Source organism: Athene cunicularia, assembly GCF_003259725.1.
Source record: "Athene cunicularia isolate RWA chromosome Z unlocalized genomic scaffold, athCun1 chrZ_part1, whole genome shotgun sequence".
Lineage (NCBI taxonomy): Eukaryota > Metazoa > Chordata > Aves > Strigiformes > Strigidae > Athene > Athene cunicularia.
The window spans coordinates 35,434,713-35,451,207 of NW_020799142.1; the positions used below are offsets into that span (position 1 = coordinate 35,434,713).

General features: G+C 50.2%; 1 protein-coding gene across 1 annotated transcript in view; it reads left to right on the plus strand.

Moving 5' to 3' along the window:
- Window positions 1-16,495, plus strand: part of TCF4 (transcription factor 4) — a 210,418-nt gene that overhangs the window by 173,037 nt on the left and 20,886 nt on the right. Inside the window, exons 8-10 of the mRNA XM_026865874.1 lie at window positions 6,723-6,828; window positions 9,094-9,227; window positions 12,926-13,058. Of these exons, the coding sequence (XP_026721675.1) occupies window positions 6,723-6,828; window positions 9,094-9,227; window positions 12,926-13,058 (373 nt within the window). The remainder of the gene's footprint in view (window positions 1-6,722; window positions 6,829-9,093; window positions 9,228-12,925; window positions 13,059-16,495) is intronic.

A 16,495-nucleotide genomic window follows, 5' to 3' on the forward strand; every position in this document is an offset into this window, starting at 1 on the left:
CAGGTAAGGGGGGGGGAAAAAAAAAAAAAAAGAGAAGTCAGGCAGCTAATGTTTAGGGTATGCTGAGCGTGGGGCAGCTCTTTGTGCGAGCAGTGGTTCCTGGGGGGAGCGGAACAACCGGCGCGCAGCAAATAAGGTGGTTTGGGCCCGATCTCAGCCTTTCCACCTCAAAACGAGCTGCGGTTTGTAAAGCTGGCACTTTGTAGTGGCTTTGGAGTCGACGTCAGGCTTTGCAAGTTCCTCCTCGATGGCATTCGTGCGAGCGAGAGGAAACCCGGGGCCTGGCGGGAGGGAACGGGGGTGTTTTTTGTAGGCGCCGAGCCGGCCCCGCACCAATCCCGCGCTTTGGGGAGCGCCTCGGCGCCGACGCCCCGGTGCAAAAACCTTCCCCGAGAGGACGTTCCGGTCCGCGAGTCTCGCTCGGATTTGTTAATAAAACCGAGCAGCAGGAGAGGAGATGGTCACGGGGCGAAGCCTGCGGCCCGGAGCCGGGGGGCGCGTGCCGCCGCAGCCCTGGCGTCGATGAAAGGCCGCGGTACGAGGGGGGGACACACACCGTGTGTGTGTGTGTGTGTGTGTGACCAGTCTCACACCTGCGCTCATTTTCCGCAGCACTAACGAACCTCCGTCATTAACCCCCGGCCCCCGCGGGCCCTGGCTGCCGTACAGGTGGTTACCCTGACTCTGTACACTTGTTTTTCACGGTGCACCGTGCACTTAACGGCTCAGCGGGACCTGCAATTTCATCCCCCTCCCGGGGCCGGGGGGTGGTTTGCATGTGCTTTTTCTGCGTCGGGGCTCATATGGTCTCAATTACCATTTGATGGCAACGCCAGGCCCGAGGCCTTTCGCGTGTTTGTCCTGTGAGAAAGATCTGGAAGAGCCGACATCTGGTTTTGATTGCTGCAATTGCAGGTTGATAGAATAAACGCAGGGTGAGGTGGGTGGGTTTTCCTTCCGGCCCCTTCCAGGCCGGGCTGGTAAATGCGCTTCATCAGCGCCCACCGCCCCCGCGCCCCGCTCCTCTTCCTCTTCCCCCCCCTTCCCTCCTCCCTCCCCGCTCACCCACAGCAACATGTGGCTGAAATTAGGGACCCGCGGTTTGAAAAGTGCCCTTCTGCTGGAAACCTGGAACAGGTCAGCCCGTGGAAAGGGGGGCTGGGGGGGGGGTCTGCTCCTCGCGCGTATTAAAACACGGAATTATTATTTTTTACCTAAAAGCTGGGGAAATCCATCCCTAGCCTGGCAGAGCGGTCGCTGCTCTGATGGCAGAGCGGGAGGAGTGAGGACAGCAGCTGAGTGTGTCCCTTGAACAGTGTAAAGGAAGAAATCATAATTTATTTATTTTTTTTTTAATATTTGATTTTTTTAATGCCCTCTGAGAGCCCTGGCTGGGGACTGTGCTGCTGCCCCGGGCGGTGCCACCCTGGTCCCACACCCATCTGCCACGAGGTTTCTTCCTCCTGACAGCCCTGATGGCCGTGACGCTTTGCCATTTGGAAATGCACTTCTAATTTAATATATGTTCTCATTGAGATCTTTATTTTAAAGGAATTTCAGTCTATATTTTAAAGTCCCCGCACTGCTGATTGATGGGTTTATTCTCATCATAAATATTTCCTTATAGCAAGTACCTATGGAAGGGAATTGTTCCCTATGTGGAAATTAGCTGCTCTCAACCACACTTGTGTTTCACAGCTTGTGCTTTACGTTTGTGCCACGCAATAGATTCTTTTTTATTTTTTTTTTTCTGAATTTCACGTTGCCTGTGAAGGCCAGGATGGGGCTGCCTCTAGCCTGCCCCACGCGGAGCATCCTGTGAGCAGGAAAATGGAGACACGCTTCAATCTGAAGGGAAATTTTGAAATCTTCCAGCCACCGTGTGGCCAGTGCCTGAGAGTGGAGGAGATGTGGAGGGAATTAAGGGCCAAGACGGAAAGGGGAAAAGAAAATCCCCACCCGGGATGTCTGCGAGGGCCGGCCATGGAGCTGGGGTTTCTCACCAGCACCAACCAGTGCACCTCCAGCATGCTCGATAGCTAATATTCTGACTTACTACTGGGTGGTTTTAAGGCCATTTAGCCTTTATTGGGTGGATTCTGGATGCTCAAGGCTTGAGCACGGAGAGCCCACGCGTGGTCCGTCCATCCCGGGGGCTCGGCAGCTCCGCAGAGCAAGTCTCCCGAATCCTGAAAAACAAAAGTTGTTGGGAACGTGCTCCGAGGACAGCGAGCTTTCCAGAAGAATTGAAGAAGAAAAGGTGTTTGGAACTTGCAGGCAGGCTCCCAAAAACGGCAACAATGTGATAATTTTTTCATCATGTCATATTACAGAATGGCGTGTTTTTCCCAGATCATTATTCATCATCTCTTCAAACCTCCCAGCATGAGTCAGAGTGATTTTCTAAATTCAGGCTCTCTTTTAAGAATATTAACATCTTTAAATCTACAATATATTTTCTGTCAAATCAGAAAATCACTTGTACACCTCCATGGTTTACTCTTTTGCCTTTCTGGAGACAGCATATTACCGTTTTTTTCCAGTGTCATAAATTTAACCTGTTTTACTTTCACTATTCTGGATCAAGTTATTGGGTTGTTTTCTTTATCAACACTTACTCATGATAATTTATGTCTCTTTAAATGGGGTTATCGGGGCAGTTCCATCTTCGTAAAATTATCTGGCAAGCATTTTTGGACAGATTATTAATGTGATTAAGTAATGGGCTTCTTGCTTTTTTAAAACATTGCTTTGTGGAAGAATGACAAAAAAGACAGGGGCCAGTCAGAATATTGTTCATCCAGTTAATCATCTCCTACGCTCTCTTTATCGCCTGTTGAAAGTACTGCAGTCCCGATGATACAGAGGGAAACAAATCTGGAGACTTCTGCACATTTTAACATGGGAGGAATTTCCGTGTGTGCTCCTAGCTAATGTCGTGAGAACATAAGAATCCCACTGTGATAAAAATCTGAAAATAATGAATATTTATGTTGAAAGAGTGACACTTCTTCAGGAAATACATGATTTTATTTTTTTTTTTAAAGCTACCTTATATCTCCTCAAGTTCTTCCTATGACTGAGCCTGTCACAGCAAAAGAAGTTAATTTGCTTCAGCCCAGTGACTTTCGCTGTGTCAAAACTCAGCTGTGAACCCAACAGAAGAATAAATCAAGTAGCTGTCTTGAGCGAGGAAGAGTTACACCCAGTTACATGACACTTTGTAAGCTGGCATGCCTTTTGGCTATTTTTCCCATCACTTCACAACCGCCAGCCTCCCTCCACCCTCCCCTGTTCCTTCCTCCTCGTGCTTTGCTTTCCTTCCCTGCTCAACCTCCTCGAGCTTTGCTTTCCTTCCCCACTCAACCTCCTTGTGCTTTGCTTTCCTTCCCTGCTCAACCTCCTTGAGCTTTGCTTTCCTTCCCTTCCCCGCTCAACCTCCTCGAGCTTTGCTTTCCTTCCCCGCTCAATATCCTCAAGCTTTGCTTTCCTTCCCCGCTCAACCTCCTCGAGCTTTGCTTTCCTTCCCTGCTCAACCTCCTCGAGCTTTGCTTTCCTTCCCTGCTCAACCTCCTTGAGCTTTGCTTTCCTTCCCCGCTCAACCTCCTCGTGCTTTGCTTTCCTTCCCCACTCAACCTCCTCGAGCTTTGCTTTCCTTCCCTGCTCAACCTCCTCGAGCTTTGCTTTCCTTCCTCGCTCAACCTCCTCGAGCTTTGTTTTTATTCCCTGCTCAATCTCCAAGCTGACCCGCGAGCCCAGAGTCACCCAGGTGGGCATTTCTAAGAACAGTAAAGAAAAATCCCCCGAGGTTTGACCCAGCTTGAGTTCCCACCTCGTCTTGTTGTAACGGGGAGGGGAGGTGGCAGCAGCAGGCAGGTGAGACCCGCGGGCATCCCCAGGCAGCTTCACTCGCCGTTTTCTGTAAATCCATCGAAGCCTTGGCCAGACCTGGTCTGGTTATTTCCGAACCTGTTCCCAGTGAGCCCCGTCAGCACGGGGGCTGTCACAGCTCAGACACCCGCCTTGGAGACTCTGACCCTGCAGCTTTACGGTTCAGTTTGACAACAAACAATGAAACGAAGCAAACTCATAAATTAGGGAATAAGTCAGCAAGAGGTGTAAAATACATACTCCTTTTCTTTACAGCGCGTATGGGGAGCTGTTAGACCTTTGTAATTCACGCTCTGCAGGTACTGCAGAAAGCTGAGGTGCAAAGCCAGGTTTCCGTCAGTGAGAGGGGGAACTTTCCGGGCCTCATTTTTGTTGAGCTAGGCTGGATGACTGCAGGAATGTGGCAAAAACTGGGCTTTGGGATGAGACCAGTGTATGTCACCGTGAGCAGGAGGGCTGCGTGGGAAAAGGGGGCCGAGAAGGGACCGTCCCCGTCCCAGGGCAGGTTTTTCTTCAGCTCTTTCCAGGGCCCATCTCATTTCTCCCAGGTAGCTGCACTTGCCACACCGTATATTCAAGCACTTTTTTTTTGTCCGTACCCGTCCATCTTTCAGTGTTAAATCTGGCATTCAGCTCTCTCTGAAAACCTCCGTAATTTCAGTCAGTTGTTCTTGTGTGAAGCGTTTTTGAAGCCGGTGCAGGAGCAGCAGCGGGATGAGGCGGGGTCGGGAAGGGGGTTTGGGGGAGGCATCCCCTTGCCCTCCCGCCGACCAGAGAGCAGAGGTTCGGACTGACTGCTGCTCCCCTTCATCCCGTCTCAGGATTTTCAAAAAGCCTCTCGCCCGTGTCCCCGACCTCCCTTCGCCTCTTTGCGAGACGCAGCGGGGCTGAGACCAAGGGGGATTTGCCCCCCAGCCCCGGGTTGAAGCCGTGGCTACGTCCCCCGCCAGCTTGCTGTGGTCATGGCTCAGCACCCTGAAGGGAGAGCTGGTCTGAAAATGGTGGCACCGAAGGTGCTGATCTCAGAGATGACGCTTTGGGCTCTCACAGCTGGTGCTTGCCCTGACCCGTGGGTGCAGGGCCCGATCCCGGGGTGGCGGGACCCCCCCAGTCCCTCTCTGTCACGACGGAGGCTGGGTCGGTGGTGCCGTATTTACACCTTGAATCCAGTTAAATGCAGATGTGTGAGGAGAAAGTTAGCTCCTGCGACGGCATCAGGGCAGTTGGCAGCAACTTCCTCCCAGCCGGGCCCTCCTGGGTCGCTCTGGTTGGGGTCAGAGCTGTGTTCCCTCGCGTTGTGCCCGGCTGCACAATCTCTGCGCTTCCCTCGGCCTCGCACCGCCGGCGTTCCTCCTTCCCCTGGGTGCCCGACGCTGGGCACCCCAAACCCACGTTGGCCTCCCTGAGGCATAAGGCGCTGTATTAAAAAAACAAACGAAAAAAGGACTTTGGGTTGGATTTGTAGGGTTGGGCTTGGTGACGGCACTGTCTGGGCTGGTGACGTTGAAGCCATCGAGCTGCCGCGGCCGCCCGGCCCCGTCCTGCAGCTCCGGGTGTGCGGGGAAGCCCCTCAGCACCCCGCAGCCCCCCGGCTTTCCGCTCCCTGTTTTTTTTGGGGGTGGTGAGGTGGGTTTTGGGGGGCTGAGAGGACCCCTTTGCTCGCCCTGCCCTGGCCGAGGCCGCCGGCAGAGGAGGGCCGGGCGCCTTTCCCAGCCCCGGCCGCGTTTCGCTGGTGGATTTCTCTTCCCTTTGGCTGTGACCTGCGAACGGCGGAGCAGGCGCTCTGCCAATTTTGTGATCTGCTGCCTGCTTCAAAATGGAGGCAGGAAGGTATCCATTTTCATCAAGGAGATGACAGTGCTTCAGTCTTCCTGACCATCTGGAGAGAGGCACCTCCAGCGCAGAAACAAAGCGCGGCGGAACAGAGCGAGCGGATAGGCAGAGGGAATAAATTGCGCTGTAAATAATAAATTACGCTTATCAGCCCGGACTGGTGGGGGGGGGGGGATTTTATTTTTGGTTGGTTGGTTGGTTGGTTTGGTTTGGTTTGGTTTTTTTAAATGCTGTCTTGGTCGAACTCAAGGAAAGGAAGAAATACAACAGATATTTTCTAAAAGGCAAGTTGCAGAAAGCTCTGGTGTATTAGTAAACAAATATAAGCAAATGAGTTTCTTGGCACACATAGGAAGTTTGTTGCACGGACAAATGCAAAAAGTCCTCAGAAAGGAGGAGTTTTCTTCCCCTGATGTGTACACATGCTGTGTTGGTGGTCTTGTGTAGGTCCAGGTTTTTAATAGCCCTTTCAAGCTTCTCTGGAAGGAGCTTGATCTGTGGGAATTTAATATCCCAAGATATGTTTGTAATTTTCAGCGTTCCTCGTAACACTGTTTTTCAGAATTTCATTTTTCTTTAGTTTAGGAAATAAAAGGTTTTGACTTCCTCGCAGTGCTTTCAGTTTTGTTCTTAAGTGGGTAAAGTCGCTAACTCAGTCCTAGGAGAAAATCAGCATTGTTTCATGTTCTTGTTTATTTTAAGCTCCGTAATGCTCCAGGAAGAACATGTGTACATCTGTTTGTTCATTCTATTTACAGAAATCCATAGTTTGACAAATACCTTGCAAATATCCTTGTTTAAAGCTGGAAAATGTCAGGCTGGAGTTTCTTTTGAAGCTTAAAATTTATTTTCCAGTCACACATATAGTGAGGTTTTTGTGCTCTGTGAGAAGAATTATGTGGTGTTGTGAAGGGATTTATACTGAGCAAGGTAAAAACTCAATATTTCTTGCCTCCTTCCTGCTAAAGGCATACTAAATTAGTCTTTTTTTTCCCTAGGTTTATGCCCCGTCAGCAAGCACTGCCGACTACAATAGGGATTCACCAGGTTATCCATCCTCAAAACCAGCAGCCAGCACTTTTCCTAGCTCCTTCTTCATGCAAGGTAAGGTGCTGCTTTCAAAGGGCGATCTATTTTGCATACGTCTTCTGGGTTTGTATTTTAGTTTATGTGTAGTCGAGACACGCTGGAATATCATCTTGTGGTGTGTAACATTACCATTAAAATGAAGACCTGTACGTCTTCGTTTGACCATTATGTCTCTGAACATCTCGTTTTGATCCTGCAGTGAAGCAGCGTAATGAATAACTTGCCAGCCTCTTATCACCTGAGGTTCTTGAAGTGTTGTTTTTTTCTTGTGGTTTTTTTTTTTTTTTTCCAGCGTGTGTGTGCGTGTGTGTGTGTGTGTGTGTGTGTGTGCAGGGATATTATACATACGCTAAACGCGCACAGATTTGTGCATGTGCTTTGTGCGTTGCTGGTTTACGTTCACGAGGAAGATTTCGCCTTGTGTGAAGTATGTGGTGCTACAAGGACGTCTGTTTGCGTGCCTAGGCAATGAGGGCAACCTTCTGAAAATGAAGCCATCTCTCATTTTGAGGATGGGTTAATAGTTCTCATGCATTCACTGCTAACTATGTTACATTTCTCAGAATGAGTACGTGCAAGTAGAATGAAATTGGGTGTAACGTAGTAAATAAAACCCTTAGAGTTTGGAAAGATCCACACGCCATTAGGGTACTCGTCTTTTGCCACATTTAGGGCAAAGCTTTTAAACCCTTCTACATATACTCTGCTTTAGGCTAAGTAAAGGGTAAGTAAATCTGTTTAATTCAGCAGGACTGCTAGGCTAAAGTATTTGCAGGGCGAGGGATTAAATTTTAGATTTTATTCTATATACGCTTTCCAATTCCCATAATTAGGAGGGAAAAAAAAAACCACAAAACTCAACCCACTTTTGTGTCCCACCACCTGAAGGTCAGGTGTCCCTGGGGATGGCTCAGCTCCGGGGGAGAGGACCCTCGTCTCCGTGTCTCTTTGTTGGAGGACGCTGGTGTCCGGGTCAGGCAGCCGCCACGGGAGGAGGAGCAGCAGCAGGCAGGGACGTGGGCAAGAGTGGCCACCGGCCCCTCCTGCCCACTGGCCCTCCGCCGGCGCTGGCGGGTCCCCGCGGGAGGGGAGAGGCCATCGCTCAGAGCACTGGCCCCGTGGGTCACCTCCTGGGTGGGGGATCTGCGTCTGGACAAAAGGCAGGCCATGACTGGAAAGCCAACGCTGTTCTTGGCGTAAAACACAAATACACCACCCCAAGAGCCAACCTGCTGTGATACTCCCGTGGACTTACAAAGCTGGGGATTAATAGGGTTCTAACGATGCCAAATATTTACCCTTTGTAGCGCTTAGGCCGGTCTGTGGTTTTAAATGTTATCTTCTGGCAGATCCGTGTTGAAGCCATCAATCTGAGTTAAATGACTGTTCAAACAGCCACGGGAAGGTGATGCTAGAGGTGCCGCTGCTGCCAGGGTGTTTGAAGTGTATAAATAAGGCAGGGCTGTAGGTGAGACATCATAATTTTTTATTAGACCAACTCCTGCAGTTTGAAAAAAAAAAAAACAAAACACGTGCCTGTCCTTCAGGTCTGCTGATCGTTACAGAAAAGTTACTTTTTCTTTCTTTTTTTTTGTGAACACATTGGCATTCTTCCAGGAGAAAATACACTTCACTGCGTTATTATGATTCCATTTCAGCGTGTCTAGTTAAACTCAAAATATGCAACCAACTGTTTGACTTGATAAAATCTGGGGAGGTTTTTTTCGACTCCCCAGTGCCTCGGTGGTGAACTGGCCTGAAGGATGAACGCAGAGGCCCAAGCTGTGAAACCCCTAAAAGGAGAAACCACACAAGCGGTGCTACTCTCTTTTTAAACAAACAAAAAGCAGCAACGAAAAAACTCCCGAAACTTTCTGAATGTGGAAACATTCAAACTTCAGGCATTAGCTAATCATTTCCCAAGTTGAGGCATCTCCAGAGCTCGTTAGCCCACCCTCGTTCTGTGGCCTTCCGTGTGTGTTGTTTCAAGGCTCAGATTTTTTGTCTCTGATGAAATTTGTTACAACGGGAGTTTGTGTCCTTGGGTTTGTGATACCAGAGCAGGAATAAGGCAGCAGGAACCTCCAAAGCCTGAGCGGTGTGACTCTCACGAAGCATCGCGGGATGACGCGAGCGTTGTTGCTCCGTTCAGCTTTGGTTTTTAAAATCAAAGTCTGTGGCTTTACACCGAAGCCCCGTTGGGGACAGAGTTTGCCAGGGCCCGGAGCCGTTGGCCCCGTGGGCTCCGGTGGCCAGCGGCGTTTCCCTCCTGTGTTACAGATGGCCATCACAGCAGCGACCCGTGGAGCTCCTCCAGCGGGATGAACCAGCCCGGCTACGGGGGCATGTTGGGCAACTCTTCTCACATCCCCCAGTCCAGCAGCTACTGCAGCCTGCACCCACACGACCGCTTGGTAAGGCGCGGGCAGGGGGTGGGGGGCACGGCTGGCACCCCAGCGCGCCGACCCGAGTCGTGCCGCTCAAAGCTCCGCCGCGAAACCGTGGAATCACAGACAAAACCTTGCCTTGGGGATTTTCTCTGCTGAGGGAAGGGAACTTTCTGGAGCAGAAGGGTGGCACGGGCTGGGTGAGGAGGCGGGGTGGCGACTGGGCCCTGCGGCGGCTTCGCCCTCGATGCGCTGCCGGATCCGCTGCAGGTCCCCAGCTCTGTGCAGAACCTCTCCTGGTGCAACTGGGAAGTGAAAAAAGGGGGAAAAAAATCCCTGTCAGGGAGGCTGTGCCTTCAGCTGACAGCGCGAGGAGAGGGTTGAGCCCGGGTTTGCGCCCTCTGCTCGCCTCCGCGGCCGCCATCCTGCCGGTGGGCCACACACGCCTTTGCTTTTGGTGTTCATTTATGGCAGTCGGTGTCCTTCGCTGCTCAGAGTTTCTAGATAAGCATCTAGCATCGATTTTCTGCTTTAAAAAAGGGAGACATTTTTATTTTCTCCGGTACATCCTGATCCCTAGCAGGAGGAAGTTGCTGGGACTGATTCCATCTATTGTATTGGAACGGAATAAAATGGGAATTAAATCTGATCTGAGCACAGCTTAGGGGATGTTCTCCTAATAGCAGGGCTGAATTGATTATGTCGAAATAACCACCGGCTTCCATCAATTCCATTTTTGGTTTGGTTTGTTTTTTCAGTAAGGTGTAAAGAACAGACAGCTAAAGCGAAGTCATTTTTCTCCAAATGCGTGAAACATTACAAGTAATTTTTTTTTTTTTTCTTCCGTGCCTATACTTTTCATTTGTGAAGACCGTTAAACAGGAAGAGTAACGAGGAGCCCTGGTTTTAAGGGAGGAAAGAGTCCGTTGCTGTCAAATCTCACAGAACCATCTTTTGGGGAATCGGAAGAATTAAAGTCACTCTTGCAAACTGGAAAGTAATTTGCAAAACAAATCTTTAAAGTCTCACGTTTAACGAGGTTTAGCACACTGCTGTGTAAAATTAATAGGAAGTCAAAAGCAAAAGAAATTGCCTCAAAAACTGCTTAATCATGTCCTTATAAAAGGCATAATTAAGGCACTAAGCAAACAACGTTGCTGTGAAGTGACAAGCCTATATAATAAAAATGGAGCATAACTTTTAAAACCCAATTTAATCTAATTTGTTATCTACACTGGTGCTCATTCATCAGAGTTAGGTGCCTTTCCATGGTGTCAGCCCAGGGGAGAGGTAAGAGAGCCGAGTGCCTTCCTGGGGCCGATCTACAACCATTTTTTGCGTTTCAGCTGACCTTGATTCTGTATTTCTTGGGTTTGTAACACGTAAGAAGGTTTTACAAAGAGCTAAAATATTTCTGCAATGTAAAATGGGTAGGGATGTTGCACCTAAACCCCCCAAAATGTTTTCCTTTGTAGATGTAATTATATTTACCCTACATTTCAGAGACAGTGAGGACCACTGATAAATGCCAGAGATAGTGAGGACCTACAGTCCCAAGTCATAGGTGCTCATGTTCATTTATTACGCGTGTCTGGGCTGGCAGAGCCTGCTGGGGTTTAGGTAACGCCAGGACAGAAGGGAGAGGGGGATGCTTTAAATAGTCTCTGCATAATTTCTGCTGGAGGATCAGCGAGAGGTCAGCAGTTTGTGGTCAGCTTGTTGAGGAAAGTTTGAGCGATTTCAGTTCGGTTCCCTGCAAATGTCCTTAACTTCTCAGCGACCTGTAGAGAAAATGAATATAGCAAAAGAAAGGGAGGAAAGCTCTTTATTATTTTTACTTTCTCAGGCATATCAGTGATTTTCTAAATAGATGCGTTGAACACAGAGAGCAGTTCTCCGCTCCGCTATTCACATCCCATGGTTTTCCTAAAATATTTGACAATTGTGGCTGTCTCCCCCGGAGAAATGAGAAAATCCCAAGCCAGATACGTGGCATGGAACAGCCCTTGAGCCGGGAGGGGGGACGGAGTCCCTGGCGTTGGGACCACTGTCCTCCGCAATGGCTGGCTGCTCATTTCTCCGTCACACGAGACGTTCTGCTAGGCCGGGCCTTTTTGGCCGGTTGGGTTTGAGGCTGAAGTCCTGGAATGGCTTAAAATGAGTCAAAGCCTGAAAACGTTACTTAGACCTCAGTCAGAGCTGATGGTCGTTTTTCCATGGATAAGAAAACCAGGTTTGGGCTGTGTTGTTTACATTCTTTGAGCTAACTTTACAGTACTTGGCACTTAATTACAAGAAATCCTGTAAAAGTAGTTAAGGAGTACAGCTGAAGGGAAGGATGGTTTCCAGCCAGCTTACTCTGAACCACTGAATGAGGCAGAGGGCATGGAGATGATGTTGGTCTCACTTCATGCCTTGATCCTGGGCCAGGTAGCACCACATGTCCCCAGGCCCTTGTGTTTCTCAGGAGGCTTTGTGTGAGAGTCTCCAAAACCTAGAGGTCTTGTGCAGGATCTCATCTCTGCTGAGATGGAGGTGAAAGCTGGGCCTGTTCTAGGACCTGTCTGCACACAGGGTCTTAGACCGATGGAGGAGACTATTCTGTAGTGACAAACAGCACTAATGTAAGCCAGGTTTAAAGGAACGCAAATTCAGCAAAGCACTTGACTGCAGCAGCGTTGTGTCAGAGTAAGGCGGGTCTGGTTGAGCGTGTCCGGAGAAGGGCAACGGAGCTGGGGCAGGGTCTGGAGCACAGGTCTGCTGGGGAGCGACTGGGGGAACTGGGGGGGTTCAGTCTGGAGAAGAGGAGGCTGAGGGGAGACCTCCTGGCCCTCGGCAACTCCCTGCCAGGAGGGGGCAGAGAGGGGGGATGAGTCTCTGGAGCCAAGGCCCCAGCGCCAGGCCCCGAGGGAATGGCCTCAAGCTGCCCAGGGCAGGGTCAGGCTGGCTCTGAGGAAGGATTTCTGTGCAGAAGGGGCTGTTGGGCGTTGGAATGGGCTGCCCAGGGCAGGGGGGAGTCCCCGGGATCCCTGGAGGGGTTGAAGAGTGGGCTGAGCCAGCGCTGAGGGATCTGGGGGAGTTGGGAACGGTCAGGGGGAGGGTTGGGGTTGGGCTGGAGGAGCTGCAGGGGCTTTTCCAACCCAGAGGATTCCGGGATTCTGTGGTCGAGGCAGCGGTGTTGCTCCCCAAGCCATCTGCGTGCTGCCCAGCCACTTGGCCCACGCTTGCTGGGAGGACTGGGGTGTCTGTCGCCCCGAGGTGCTGGGGGGTGTCCTCAGGGCGCCTTTTGCGATACCAGCCTGGCGCCTTTTGTAGTCAGGTCTTGGTGTTAATGTCAGAAGCAGCATGGGGTTCCTAGCACTTCCTTTGGAAGGCTTCTCCTCCAGCTAGGATCTGTTCCTGTCAAAAAAAGTTTGCTCCATTTATCACCCAACCTTCCATAATTCCTTCTCATTACATCTCTATGGTACCATCAGCAGTGACAAACCATCCGCTGGGGGTATTTGTCCCTGTCAGGTGTGGGTGTATGCTGCGTCTCCTCCAGAAAACGTTCAGTTAGGGTAGAAAAACACGCTCCCCACGGAGCCTTAGGGCAGCATTCTGCTTTTCTCCGTGGGGTGAAGTACGACAGCACTCAGGACTGGGGCAGCGTGAACAGCCTGCTGCTCTCCGTGCTCTGGATACTTATAATATTTCCTTATTTTTTTATCCTTTTTTTGCCGCAGAGCTACCCATCCCACTCCTCAGCAGACATCAATTCCAGTCTTCCTCCGATGTCCACCTTCCACCGCAGTGGCACGAATCATTACAGCGCGTCCTCTTGCACACCCCCTGCCAACGGGACGGACAGTATCATGGGTGAGTCGGGGTTGGGTGCTGCGCCCTTGCCCTCCTGCCTCCCCTCCCGTCTGCTTCGGCGCTCCGTGATCGCGCCCGAGACCTGAAACGTGATGGCGTGCAGGACTAGCTGCTTAGTTCAGTGCGTGCAGGGAGGTAGCAAGGCTTTTGTGGAAATGAGTACGTCATAGTTGGCCTTCACCCCCTTAGCTCGTGCATTTTCCTTCTTTTTTGTGAGTTAAACACAATTACAGCAAAGCGCTTCGCTTCAGACGCTGTACGGAAGACATGGCACCAGCTGAGTGCCTGGTGCCGCTTGTTTTGAAGTTTGATTTTGTGGTTGTTTTGGTGATTGAAGCGCTTGGTGATGCTCCTCTATCGCGACGTTCGTGCCCTTCGGTTCGTCGCCGGGTTCCCACGTGGCACCCTGAGGGAGAGAGCTGCCCCCGACCCTGCCGCCAGTGACGCCGAAAATTAAGAGCATACCTCTGTCTACTTAAATATTTGGCAAATGCCGGTTCATCCTTAAATACAGGAAATAAAAAAATATTGCTTTGCCTGTATCTCAAAGAGCAAACAATGCTAATTAAATAATTGGTAAATAGGGAACACATCGCTGGACACATGTTTCACATTACACACATGATTCTGTATTGAATGACTGCGAGCAGGACTAATGCAGGAAGAATGGAGGGTGGGTTCAAACATTAACACATGGGCATCATATTTTTCAGGGTCTCTGAACAAAGGAGAAACTAAATACAGTCTCTTCTTAATTTGTCTCTGTCTGAGAAAAACGGATCCCATTTCAGGATAGCATTTGTGTGCTCAACCTCGTCATTCCGTGGAGAGTTCTGCCTTCATGGCGTACTGCTGCTTCCGTGCGCGTGGCACAGGCAGATCACTCTCTTTTTCCCTCAAAAGAAGGCTGATGGAGTCCCAGGTTAATCCAGCCACCTTCACGCCAGTTACGCGGCAGCCTTCCAGAGCACATTTAGGGATGCGAGATCTTGCGGAGGGACGTAAACAGGCAGGGGTCTCCTGCCCCTGTGCCTCCGGGAGCCACCCAGAAAAGTGCCTGAATTTCCCATGTAAAAAAAAAACCCAACAAAAAACCACACACCCAGCTTTTCATCTGGCTTCATCTCCTGAAAACCCCAGCGTGTGACTCAGAAGAGCAACAATGCAGACACGCAGATTATTTTTTTAGCGGCTGTAAATATTCAACAAGTAGTTGGGCTGTGTCTGAGCTGAGGGCTGCAAAAGTATTTCTTGGGTCTCGATGCAAGTCCTGTTCTCCTCCTAAACCAGTGCACCTCCCCAGAAGTCTGGGCACACGCTGTCTTTGCCCTGATTTTCCCGAGCAGGCCCAACTGGGAGCTGCTGCGCCTCCGTCCCAGTGACTGGGGACCCCGAGCAGGGCTGGGGCAGGTGAGCCCCAACGCTCGAGCAACAGGGAGAAAAAATCCTCCCAAGGGACTGCAGGATGGCATCGGCGGTGGTTGATTTTACACTGAGGGTTGGCTTTGTATTTCCAGAGTGTTGATGTTGAAGCGACCGGTTAGTGAGCTCGAACAGACGCCGTACGAGTGGGTCGTACCCGTCTGATGCCTGGATGAATCCCACTGGCTGCTTTCGCTTCTAGTGACGTGTTGTTTGTATGACATTATGCACTGTGACATGCAGCTTTTCCAGGAGAAACATCATGTGCGTTTCCCCTTGAGGCGCTGGTTTCACAGTAATTTTATTACCAGAGCAGTCACATAATACTGCACTGTATATTTTACAAGAATGTTAAGCTTCCAGTTACAGGAGGGTGGTGAACTGTCGCGCAGTATAAGAAGAATATGACTTTTATCCAGCAATGTCACTTCCTCATAATTTGGGAGGATCATCAGCTGTGAATACCGAGGTGGTGCAAGTTTTTCCGCTCTTCTTAACATAGAAACATCACTTCCAGTCTGCTGTTTCAGAAAGCCTTACTCCATCAGAACAGCGTGAGTTTGTACTAGAATTTAAACTATGAACAGTCCGGCTGGAATTCTCTAACAGAAATCTCCAGCCTATCGGTTAAACGAGATGCTTTGCTAGATACAATTCTGCTCGCTGAGATACCGATTCCTGGAAGTTTATTCAATAATCTGAGATTTACAATCAGAATCCCAGCAGAAGGATGTGAAAAGGCTGTACTTCGTCATTCTGTCCCCTCGCTTCCCAGCGCGGAATTGTTCTTCGGAGAAACATGCTGAGAAAGTTTTAGGAGATTAACTGTAACAATAAACACGCTCTTCAACAAGAGTTAGAATCAATCCATCAAGAGGTTGCAGGCTTTCACGAGGCCTTCAGTACATTAATAGTCCTGTGAGCAGGGGAACAGCTCACAGGGAAAAGCCGCAGCTCTGGCGGCGCGTTTTCAAGTCCCGTTTTCCAATCCTGTGCCCGAGTTCTCTTTGTCTTCTGCATCACACCAGAATTTGCTGATGGTTTGTGTCGGCGCAGACCTGCCTTCCCAAGCGGGGACGCCAGCGTTAGGCTCACGTGTAGTCTCTGGTAACAAGCGTCTTTAGGCCAGTCGGAGGAAGTAAAGACCAGCACAAGTAGATAAGAAATGCTTGTTGTTTCAGGTGGGTGCTCCAAGTGAGATAACTTAGCCCTCAGCGTGATCCTGGGTCTTCCCTGCAGCTCCTGCAGCCGGGACCGTCGCGTTGGTGTGGTTGGAGGGGACATCCCTGCCCGGCTCTGGAGCTGTGCTCCGTGCAGTCATCTAATCCCCTCTGAACCTGCCTGCTTGCCTGGCTTCCCCCAACTGCATGCTCTGCAGGGATGGGCTTCACCTATTTTAATTTTTTATCCTGGAAGTTTCATCAAATGTTCCCTTGCTCTTGGCTCAAACCATTGTCCATCATCGGTTAATGAATTAAAACCTTCCTTGGAGTCTGGATTTGGCTGCTTCCTTCAGTTAAAGCCCAGTGTAGAAATGTCTTGGATAAACTGTGCCCTTCCAGTTTTGGGGGAGTTCCCTAGTGTTCCTGGTGTTAAATTGTTCCATGTTTTACTTAAGAACTTGAAAACATCTGTCCTTGTTCAGAGCAAAAGCTCGTCTATGCAGCAGTCCTGCCTCCAGCAAAAAGTCTTAATGATTTCCTTGGGAGGAATATCAAAACAAAGCAAACATATAGGATATTCTCCCAGTTGTTCCCGCGCTCAGGATTTAGGAAGCTTGAGTTCATTCTTCTCCATGAAGTGACCCGGCCTTCCCTGGAGGCTCGGCCTGGCACGGTGATGTTACACACTTGTGGAACAGTGCTCCTCCTCCTTCAGACTCCGCTCCCTCAGGGCCCGATGCGGTCCTTCCCCCTCGTGTTGCCCTCAGCGGGAGGTGACAGCCTTTCTGCCCTCTTGTTTCGCTTCATGTATCATTTCACAGAATCCCAGAATCATCCGGGTTGGAAAAGCCC